The following is an 11913-nucleotide window of genomic DNA, read 5'->3' as shown; positions in this document are numbered from 1 at the left end:
GATTCATTTCACAGGACTTTTTCAATCTTATACTACGGCCCATTTTCAAAATGTTGTTTTGTTGAATAATACATACCTTGGATTTTATCAACATACTTCTTATTTTTCTGGTGGTGGTCGGCATCCAGATTAATGGTGCATTACCACCACAATTCTCTACATTCTAAAACATGACTTATTTCCACCTACAGGACTATGCCTTTTTTATGAGATTTTTTCCCCACATACTGTACGACCTTTCAAAAACGTCATGATTTTTTTTTTCAAATAATACAATACAAGGGTTTTTTTCAACATGCATACATTCCACAAATTGCATGTCTTTAATGGTTCTTAAATTGATCCTTTTTTTTCAGATACACCAATCATAACATAATGAAGTCATATCACGAGACAGAGGTGAACAAAGAAGCAAGTTTATTACAAATAGTGAAAATGTAGCTAGCATTATGCTTGTGTGCCGGTGTGACAGCAGTATTCAGTACGTCATTACAAAGACATTCACTGTTGATCTGTGGTGGACACCGCTGCTGTCAGAACTTTTTGAAAAATGGAATGATCATCAGCGACTTAAATAAAACTGAACAAAATGTAAACAAAAGGGAATGAAGCCCAGACAGAGCATTTTTTGTTTGTCCATACGGACATTTAAGACTATTCCAAAATGAGTGCTTTGAACAGAAACGGCCTACATTAGCTTTAGTAAACCACACTCTATTCATCTCAAAGAGGAGGCAAAGAGAGAGAGTATGCAGGTGGTGAAAAGAAATTCCAGTAAGAGTGATTATTAACTGCAGTGGAAGCATAACGGTATTACAATCACGATGATTAGGAGCGGCAGCTGGTGAACAATCGTTGGTGCGTCTCTGCGCTGCTCAGTTACCTTCTTTGGTACAGGGCTTTAATCTGAGGGAGCATGACTCTGATTGTTCTGTTGTTGTTCGGCTCAGTTATTCCAATTACCATCCTGACAAATAAGACCTGATTAATGGAGACGGGGACATGGAGCTAGTTCATCAGACTGTTATTTTCTTCACCAATTTAACAGTTTATTTGCTCTCTCTCCAGCTCACATGGTCCCACATCTTAAATAAAATATGGAAAGTTGTGTATGACAAAAATAAGAACTCTACCACCAAATGTGGTATACAGCTTACATTCATACATCTCACTCCAAGGAACAGTTGCCATACCTGAGAAATAAAAGCTCCTTCCTGCTGCTGTGAAGGATCACATCACGCCTCTCTCCTCAACAGACTCCAGCACTCGACCAACTCCCCTACCCCTGCTGCACCCCTCCCACTACCCTACTTCTACTCTCACCCTCAGCTCAGCTCACAGTCTGTGGGGGTTGACCCATTTGTAGGTGCCTTCATAACGAAATCCAACTTTCTTTGCGAGGTCGTCTGCTTCCGTCGGGCCCCGGCTGAAGAGAGAAGAGAGAAACAATCATCACTCTGTATTCAACTCCTCTTCTCCCAGAGGGCAGAGTGAGGACATTTCCTTACCTTCCGTATTTGTAAGGAATAGGTTTGGGCTTCTCGTTGTCTATCTGATGAAGAAGAGGTGTGAAGATCCTCCATGCTTCCCTTAGTTCATCACTGGAGAGACAAACAATTCAACCTTTATTTATAGCACATTTTCTGAAGGGTTCACACACAAATTAAAAATATAAACAACATAAGCAACCACGACAGGGATGGCAATCTAAACAAGGCTGACCTGTGAGGATGGCTTTTTAACAGATGTTTTAAAACAGTCCAAAGATTCATCAAATCTGAGAGATTAGGGAAGATGATTGAAGAGGGCTTGGGCTAAAACAGCTAAGGCACATTAAGCGTATGTTCTAGGAGCAGGGAACTGATAAAAGGCAGAGATTAAGGCAGAGATTGGAGCAGCGGTTGGGAAATAAAATGAGGTAGATCAGGACTAACTGGGGTCAAGGTTGTTCAGTGCATGTTAAGTAATCAGTTTAATCTGAATTTTACAGGAGGACAACGGAGGGAAGCAAGAACGTGTAATGTGGGAACGACAGGTAGCTCTAGTAAATAACCTGGCAGCATTTCAAACCAACTGTTAACAATTGAGAGGCGCTTGACAGTTATTTTTAGAAGAAATTACAATACTCTGAGTATAGACACAATCCTAAGGACGGCACGAGCCTAGTAACATGATGGTCAAAAGTCATATACCAAACAAATCTGATACCAAAATCCATAGCCGTGGATTTGAAATAATCAGACGTATAAGCGAGCCTAATCAGGGGCAAGGGAACAGCTGTATATAAAGTTTAACGATGTTTCCTTCATGCTGGGCAAGGAAGTGATGCACTTTGTCGACATCTAGTGTGAAGAAGTGGTAGGTTTACTGATGAGTTAGGGTTACATAATGTAACACAAGACAACAGCAGTGAAAAACGGGGACTGACCTGCGTACGAAGTGCATCTGACTCCCACAGAAGACGTCCAGGATGAGCCGCTCGTAAGCGTCTGGAAGCTTCACATCCTGAAAACAAGACAAAACTGACGGTTACTTTTTGAAATGAGGCCGATGGGCCTAAGAAATGAAAGATCTGATTGCTCTGTTAACTTTAACATGTCTGGCTCTAGTTAGAATCTATTTCTCTTCCTGTGTTTCCATGTTTCTCTGTGTACAACCTGCCTTGAATCTACTCTTGTAGGTGAGGTCCAGCTCAGTTTCCTCAGGGCTGAAGTAGACGCCGGGTTTCTTGCTCATCATCTTGGCGTAGATGGCCTCGTTGGGCTGCACTCGCACCACAAGCTCATTCCTGCGGCACTGATTTCCAAAAATATCCCCCGGGACATCTGTGAACTGCAGCCGCACCTCAGCTTTCCTCTCATTCAGAGCTTTTCCGCAGCGCAAGATGAAAGGAACACCTGACGAGGGAAAAATGCTTTATGAGAGGGAGGATGTGCTATCAGCGGGACTGGTTCTGTAAAGCGCTCGGTGCGTTTACCATCCCAGCGTTCGTTGTGCACGTACAGCACGGCGGTGGTGAAGGTGGCCTGAGTTGATCCTTTGGGGACAGTTGGATCGTCAAGGTAACCCAGTTTGCTGTCTCCCTCCCCCTCTGGATCCCCCACATACTGACCCAGCACCACATCCGACAGGGTCACTGGAGTGATGCACTTCAGCACCTTCACCTGCAAGACAACACAGAGCCTCCGTTAGCAACACACCACCATACAGTATCCCATATCTGAAGTGTTTGAGGAGGAGTTGCTGAGAGCCGGGTCCCTGGGAGACAGCTCGTTACCTTTTCATCCCTGACATCATCAGAGCTGGTGGAGGCTGGTTTCTCCATGGCCACCAGGCAGAGCATCTGGAGCAAATGGTTCTGCATCACATCGCTGATCAGCCCACAGGAAACAGGAGGTCACAAAGAGAGGAAGGAGAGTGAGAGGAGTGATCGTTCATCGAAAGGGTCATCTGCCTCACAGTGAGCCTATCTACTGACGCAACAGGCATAAGGCGTACTTTAAAACCCCTAACATAGCATTGATGAACTATTAAAAACGGTTTTAGAAACACTCTTTTGTAGTGGTACACTGCTAGGACATTTTTAAGTGGTTCTTAAAAAGGGAAGAAGTTCTCTTTTAGGTGGATGTCCAATTATTGGTGATGGTAAATGTGTTGATTGAAGCAATACATCCCTCACTGCTTGGCACATTGACTGAGAAGTTGGTCTGCTGATGCAACAGTCTGTTCTAGCAGTGTCATTAACTTAACAGTGACAAACTGCAGGATATTTCACATTGGATTTCCTGTTTCCTGTTTTCGGCAAACCAGGAGCTGAGCATTCTCTACATGCTGGTTATGAAAGAAACGTCGATGCTTGCTGGAATTGAAAACTAGATACACTGCAAAGGATTATCTGGACAACGGACGTTCCTCTCACTTTTTGTCAGTGAAGTGGAACCAGTGTGGATGTGCCTTAAACTGGAGTTCCCTCTATTATCCAGCAGGGGCTGAAACAAACACCAGAAACCTGAAGAAAATCCATTAACTCAGCAAAGATTTTCCGAATGAATCTACGATCTTAATCGAATCTTCTTCAATACAGCTTTCTGTAATATCTTCCCCATTCAGAGTAAAAGCATTATGCTAAAGTGTTCGCTAAGAAAGTACTAAACATGCACGTGTGTGTGTTCATGTTAGGGCTTTGACTTTTGCCCAAAAATCATATTCGAAGTTCGTTTGTTTATTAATATTAAAGTTCGAATGTATTCGAATATTTATTAATAATATTTTGACCATTAAATGTCTTCAGTAAGACCAATATTAGTATCACACTTCAGTTCGATGTTCTGTCCACCAGAGGGCAGTGTATCAGTCAATGGCGGGTGTCCGTAATATGTACAACATTAGTGTGGGTCCCACAGTTAACGCTCCATCGGAAATACGCGAGCTTACAGGAACCTTTCGTGACGTGCACCTAGTCAGTCAATGATGCTTTCGGAAGAAAAACACAGTCACTTGTTTTGGTTTTTTTAATTGTATTATTATCAGACTCTGGATTAAACACAAACAGTTTTATCCACTGTTCTCATCAAAAATAAATAAAAAAATAAGCCAGTCAGGCTAAGTAGGTTAAGGCTTACTCCTCATCAGGCGTAGTTGTCGTTGGCGCGGCCATTGTTTTAGAATATTGTTTTAAAATAAGCGCGATTGCGCGAACCAGGAGGATGCCAACGTCATAGGTCTACAGGAGCCCAGATGACCAATAATAGCCTTGATAATGAGCTCGCGGTTTTACTTCACCAGGCGTGAAAAAAACCTTGGAATCTGAATTGAAAACAACACTAATAAAAAATAATTCCCATATAGGTTCGAATATTAAGGGCTCCCTAAAATTCGTTCGAATTTCTTTATTTTTTTAAACAATCGAATTATATTCGAACAACGAAGTTCGAGGTCAAAGCCCTAGTTCATGTGTTCGTCTATAGGAGCTGCTTTAGCCTTTGAACAAAACGTCTCACCTTAACATTATAAAGCAAAGACAAACTTTAAGGATTTATAACTTGTGCCACTCTACTCACCGGATAATGCCAAAATCATCAAAGTACCCTCCGCGTCCCTGAGTGCCAAACGGTTCTTTAAAGGAGAGAACCACACAGGCCACGCTGTCTCTGTTCCAGATCGGCCCGAAGATTCGGTTTCCAAACCTGCAACGAGCATCACATTATCATCCTCTGCTCAGCCACACACACACACACACACACACACACACACACACACACACACACACACACACACACACACACACACACACACACACACACACACACACACACACACACACACACACACACACACACACACACACACACACACACACACACACACACACACACACACACACACACACACACACACACACACACACACACACACACACACACACACACACACACAGCGGGAGGCGACTGTTTGTGACAGTATGGATAAACAATTTTCTTGAGTGTTGTTCTTGTCTGGTGCCAAATTGATGTTTTCTTTGATTATCACAGAGGCTTTTCATAACTACAAGCCAGCTGAAAATGAAGTGTTGGATAATTCGAGTTCCCTTACAATCAAAAAAGAAAACACTCTTTCTCCACACAAAGAAGCACAAAGCTCAGCGACACATTTCTACAACTCAAGAAGAAAGACACACTGGTAGAAATGTAGATTTTGAGTTTGAAATGATTGAAAGCAATAGGCCCCCAGGGATATATTTGTTTATATAAAGGTTAATGTAGTACTATTTCCCAAGACATTTTTAAAAATCACAAAAACTAAATCCATCCAAACACTTTAGGGTAAAAAATGAATTGTATTATTATTATTATTATTATTATTATTATTATTAATAATTAAACATTACTAACAGGTGGATATTGGCTTCGGTATATCTTCCTTAATAACTGAAGCTGTATCTTTGCTCTCTTTAAAGAGACCAGACTCCATTGACATAAACAGTCATTCCTTGTTGGAAAGCGTGGTCTGACTGCATGGTGAATTATTTTAAATATAGTGTACACCAGTAAACCTTATTCCATTTCACAAGATTTGACAATGTCCCATTAAACAAATAGATGCACCTCAAAGCTACTCAGTCTAAAGATTGTCACCTGAGCACCATGAGGTTCTGCACCATCTCCTTGCCCAGGTAGTGATCGATGCGGTAGATCTGATCTTCAGTGAAGAGGGAGGAGAGGTGGGTGGACAGCTCCTCAGAGCTCTGAAGGTCGTGTCCAAACGGCTTCTCCACGATCACCCTGTTCCAGCCTCTACACCACAAACACACACAGAGAAAACAAACACTTTAATTAATACAAAGTGATAGATTAGTCAGGCACAATTAGGTTCAAACTGGGTCTCCACTTAACATCTAAACTAAAGTAAGTGAGGCAAAAAGAATTAATGATAGGAGCTGTTTAGAATCACTTCTCCTCTATCAGAGCAGCTACTGAAGGAACCAGAAACATCATTTCCTCAGGCTTCACATACACTTAGATACACATTTTCTGGAGGATGGGGCCATTTAACTGGACACATGTAACACCCAGCAATTCAAAAGATGTTGTTAATCTTGCAGACAGATCTTTGGACTATGTTTCTTGTGCTGCTCATGTGATGTCAAATCTATAATCCCATTTTATTGGAGGGAAATCTTAAATGCAGTAAAACCACTTTACAAGACATGACAACGGTTTGGCCCGTTGTACATCCGTATGTGAAAGCAGTGAGCAGTGGGAGCATACTGACTTCTTGCTCATACAGCAGTGCCTGATGTTCTTGGTCACGTCGTGGTAGACGGTGGGAGGCAGCGCCAGGTAGAACAGCCGGTTCGCCTCGGCTCCTCCGGGCAGAGACTGGATGTGTGTGTCGAGTTTGGAGAAGGAGCCCTCATCAGTATATTTCCCACTGATGTATGTGTTCCTGCTGAAGAAGGTGGACAACCGCTCTGCGTCTTTATCAGTCACCTGGGAGGAGAGCGGGAACATTTACTCATGAGTGGATACAAAGAAATACTCACAGAATGACCACATGTATATCTGTAACTCATCCTGTGTAACACTGAATTCTTCAAACCTGTTTATGGAGAATGGTTTTAACTAAAAAAAGCAAACAAAACATACAATAAAAACGCTTTTTATCTGGACTGTTCATATTGCACAACTGGAAGCAGACCAAATCAGTGAAGTGTTGATCCGGGCAGCTAAACAATGAGCTGAAACTCCCTATAAATCTCTGTAAAGCCGAGTGGAGCTGCTGATTAAGTTGATAATTCTCTGCAGGTTCATTATCGCTTTAACGACTAAGCCAAATGAGGAAGACAGAGGAACAGAGGGGAGACAGGGATAGAAGACTGACACAATATTTGCTTTCCTTGAAAAAGGTTTTTAGATACCTAGTGTTTGTGTTACGGTCTGCAGTTAACTATTAAGAGACTTTAAAGAGTGGCATCTCAGGTCGTTTACCTTCAGGTATTGCAGGCATGAAGCACGAATGGCATCAACGGTCAAGTCCGAGCGAGCAAAGCCCACGAAATACGTCTGCTCAGGGAGGAGGCCGTCTCTGAACAACCACCTGGGAGAGAGCAGACATATGCTTACAGCGTCAGAAGCTCCAGTCCAGATAATAAGAGCATCTTTCCTTAGACGTTGCTGCTGTTCCCTGGGGTCAGAGGTTCACTCACCATAGAGTTGGGTAGATTTTCTTCTTAGCCAGATCCCCCTGCAGGTGCAAACAAACTGTCAGGAATAGGACTGTAGGTCACTAACACAATCATTAAGTGGTAATGCTGTGCTCCGGAGTTGGCATGCAGCTTATTGAAGCAGTGCACTTTGCCAGAGCTGTAATTATTTTCCATGACACAAAAGTCTCAAGATGCTGCAGCACAACAGCTTACTCCATCTGGCGACAGGTAAGTAGGCTGCTTTGGATTATTTAGGAATTGCGCAACTTTAGTAATCCCATAGAGAGCAAGTTCCAACTGCCAGCAGACAGTGTGGAGGCGGCTTTAATGCACGGTATAATGTGACATGATTATATTATACCTTTTTACCAAGTGTTGTTTTATGCATTTCTTTGTTTTTTGTCCATTAGTTAAAGGAAGGGCCAATGTACAAGCCTGTTAACTCCACCTCTCTGATGACATGTTTCTTATCAATATGGTTTTGCTTATGTTTAGCAAAAAATATATAATAAAAAAAAGGTAACGAATGTCCTGCTTCTGATTGAAATCATGCTGAAAAACCTGTTGCTTACCGGCTTAACTATAAAAGCTAACGGATTTTGAACGCTTAGCCCGGTACTCTTTACTAAATAGAGAACGTGTATGCCAATGTGCAAACACTGACGAGAGGAGATTATAAATCAGAGATGTCCTAAAGTGAACAACAACACAAGGACAAGACTGGACAGGACATTATGAGTCAACTTAATTATTGTAAGTTATTCGCATAACAGTCTACTGCTGGCTTGGATTACAATCTGACTTCTTCTTTTGAAGACACTCAAATCCTCATCCGGAAAATCAACTTATCTTGCAACACTGCTACTTTGTTTAGAAATACTGTAGATAAGATGAAATGTGTCTTTAATGTCACACACAGGCTAAGAATTTTCTGAACTAATACATATCGTTTGTTTTAAGACAAGGAATGGACAAACCTGTTTAAAAAATCTTCCATGTCCTCAAATACCGAATGGGTATCACATTTACAAATGTGGTGTGACTGTATGTTATCACTTACAGTGACAAACATGAAAAGGTTGCCTGCAGTAAAGCTACTTGAACAGTTGCAGAAACACAACAAACACATCAGTTAAACAGGAACAACCAGAGTGAGAGTGCACACAGCCCCTCCCCTGACCTGCCTGTGATTCACATTGAAAGAAAACCGCTGACAGTCGGTGACAATGCAAAAATCTGCAACAGCGCCACCCTCCAGACAATGAACCACTGTAACCTGACTATGTTTTAAAGGAAACTGAACAAACAGTGATTCTGCAACAAAGAAATGACTGTTAATAAAAGATATCCAACAAAAAATATTGTTTTAACAGTGAAGAAATGAGGAAACAGGTTTCAGAACTGACCAGTATGAGGAAGAATGAAAACCCTGAAACCGACTTATTGCGTTTTTTTAAGTAGTAAAAGTAACTTTGCTTATTTTGATAAGGTATTAAATGAACTAATTGAATGAAACAAAAAGATCTAGGTTTATGCTTAGCAAAGTAAGCTTTTAAAGTGTGTTTTAAATGATAAGAGGAACCTTGAGTTCAAGTGTCTCAATGTCAGGCTGTTAAAAGCCAGTGGTCATGTTTGCATAAGCTTGGGGAAATCACTTTCAACATTTCCATAATCACACATATGCAATTATTGCAGTATTTTAAATTTCAACACACTTTGTTGTAATCATGGTCGGAAATTCTTGCCAACACTTTGAATTATTTTTTTCTGAATCACGCAGTAGCCTGAGTTTTGTGTGATCCTGACTATTCATTCCATATCATTCCCGAGTGTACTTAGCATCATCATTCCCCATCTGGCACGCTATTTATACAACCACTGACTTGATTATGAACCCCCCCCCGCCGCCCGGCGCGCTCTCTCACCGATGCTCCCATGATGATGAAGATGTGAGCATCAGACTGGTGGAACTCTTCATCTTCATGCAGCTCCTTCCTCAGCTCCCCAAACACCTCGGAGCGAGAGAGGGGGAGGTTTGTCATTTTCTCTAGAAAGTAGACAAAGATAAAATCCGATAAATAAAAATGTACCAATGACTTCTACTTATCTACCAGTGCATCAAGGCATGCAAAAAATAGAGTTTGTACAGAGCCTCTTTTTTATTCATCAAAAAACGACCAACCATTTGGACTGTGTTGCAATCAAAATCGTGCTGGAACAATTCCTTTCCTTTAAACTCCAACAATTTGGGTTTGGTAGGAAAACAACTGAATACATATTCGTTGGCTCAGGAGAAATGACATGTTTTTTATATTTTCCAACATTTTATAGAATAAGCAAGCAATATTTGAAGAAATAAATTGGCGGACTAATCAATAGAACAATAATTGGCCCTACTGTCACAGCTTATTTCTCTTTCTGCTGTATTAACCTATTTGAATACCTTGCATACAGACATTTCCAATGCTTTATCGTTCAAGTCATTTGCTTTACTCACCGTTTTGTTGACTTGTTGTCTTGCTCATTGTTTGGCTTGTCAGGCAGTCTTGATTTCCTGCAGCTTCTGTGGATAATAAAAAAAAAAAAAGGTTGTTAAACACACATTCAACAAATAAAATTGGCCTTAAAAAAGTCAGGAACCAAACCAAATAAAACTGTGAAAACCAACCCCCAAACCGACGCAGGAATAATAAAAAGATTAAGCTCCTAAAAACCGCAGAAAACAAATGATGTATGTTTTGAAAATGGTCAGCTGTGATGTCAAATTCATTGGATGTATTCAAATAGAGAAACTGCCTTTACTTTCTTAACTATATAGAGATAACAAATGTTGAAGAACTTTTGACTGATTTTAAGTTATTAATGAGTCAAATTAGACAGTATTTTTTTCAGTAATTTCCCCACTCACCCTTATCTACACCTGCAGGCTGCAGCGATGATTACAAAAATATGGAATCCAATTTCAGCCAATGAAAAAAAAGTGCAAGTCATTATGAGAATATCAAAAGAATGACTCTGCACCTCTGAATAAGCTTCTCGTTATTTTATATGCTATGTCATATATCAAGGTTTTTTGTTTTTGTTTTACTCAATCATTATGTCAAGATACGAGTTCATTATTTAAAAAGATAGTTCATTACGGAGTTTTTCATTATTTTACGATACAAAATCATGTGCCAGTATTTCAAAATGTTGTTATTGTAATGACTACATTATATGTCTTTTCATTGCAAAGATCAAATTTCAATTAAGTATTTCTCCTACTAGCAGAAATAGGCTTCCATACAACTCTGCAACGCATTTCAAAGAAGTTAAATTAACATCAGTCTTGAACGTATGTAATAAAAGATGCATATGATCGTACATAAAACAACAACATCAGAAGGACAGCACGTGTATTTCTGTCAGATGGTCACTAGCTCTTAGCTTTGACCTGACACACAACAAACTATAATGATATTAGTCAAATCCTCCACCAAATCCCGTATGTAGAGGACTAAATGATGCAGCAACACACCGTGATAAAGCTGGATATTTTCGGCTAACACATCAAGATAACAGGGGCTGACATTGCAGGCAGTTAGCAACTAAAAGAGCTCAGAATATTCTGCTTTTTAAAGTAATAGCTTTATATCGCCGTCTGCATGCTGCCGGGCTAACCAATACTCTTAAAACAGCCCTGTCATCAGCCCTTAGCTTCACATGCTGCCAACATGCCTTCACAAGTGATCCAGAACTGCAGCTAGCAAACAGCGCCTAGCTTACAACACATGCAACGGTTAAGCTAAGTTAGCTTAACAGAATTTAAAACGCTGCTACTCACAAGTCCGTTAACGAGATGATAACCTGGCCGTTAAGACCATGGACCAAACCCTACGATAGGGAGGGTTTTATACGCTCGCACAATCAGGGCGGACAACAGTCGAGGCTGTGTTTAGTGCAGCGCTCTTGTCCTGCCTACTTCCCTGTTAGAGTGACAAAGACGAAACTGAAGATTTTTATTGGTTTGTGTGAAACTCACCAGCGCTCGCTCGAGTTCCCATCACTGTCCTGTCCAGTGACGTCATCGACACTGCCGGTGGGCGCGGCTTTAACAGGACACGCCTTCCTCACGCTCACATAGCCCCATTATGAGATCAAGTCAGGAGGAAATACAGTTCTATTTTATGGATGAATATGACGACACGACGTCAGAAATGAGGAAGAAA

The 11913-nt window shown here is 41.0% G+C and overlaps 1 protein-coding gene across 1 annotated transcript; it reads right to left on the bottom strand.

Moving 5' to 3' along the window:
• Nucleotides 1-400: 400 nt before the first annotated feature.
• Nucleotides 401-11787, bottom strand: LOC134864373 (glucose-6-phosphate 1-dehydrogenase-like). The gene is made up of 14 exons (XM_063883299.1): nt 11727-11787; nt 10203-10268; nt 9631-9752; nt 7706-7743; nt 7488-7596; nt 6772-6989; nt 6135-6293; nt 5061-5186; nt 3278-3371; nt 2978-3164; nt 2662-2897; nt 2429-2505; nt 1509-1601; nt 401-1426 (listed from the first exon to the last, which is right to left on the bottom strand). Exons 1-14 carry the CDS (start codon nt 11770-11772, stop codon nt 1336-1338), a joined length of 1662 nt encoding a protein of 553 aa, XP_063739369.1. The 5' UTR covers nt 11773-11787; the 3' UTR covers nt 401-1335.
• Nucleotides 11788-11913: the final 126 nt, after the last annotated feature.

The sequence above is a fragment of the Eleginops maclovinus genome, chromosome 1 (genome assembly GCF_036324505.1).
Source record: "Eleginops maclovinus isolate JMC-PN-2008 ecotype Puerto Natales chromosome 1, JC_Emac_rtc_rv5, whole genome shotgun sequence".
NCBI lineage: Eukaryota > Metazoa > Chordata > Actinopteri > Perciformes > Eleginopidae > Eleginops > Eleginops maclovinus.
This window is presented reverse-complemented; position numbering and strand designations above follow the sequence as displayed.

Bases quoted from the DNA above. Each gene is read 5' to 3' on its own strand.
- LOC134864373 (XM_063883299.1), bottom strand. From the start codon at position 11,772: ATGACGTCACTGGACAGGACAGTGATGGGAACTCGAGCGAGCGCTG. The intron at 9,753-10,202 runs GTGAGTAAAGCA...TCTACTTTCTAG, and splicing joins GACAACAAGTCAACAAAACG to AGAAAATGACAAACCTCCCC. The intron at 1,427-1,508 runs GTAAGGAAATGT...TTCTCTCTTCAG, and splicing joins ATTCCTTACAAATACGGAAG to CCGGGGCCCGACGGAAGCAG.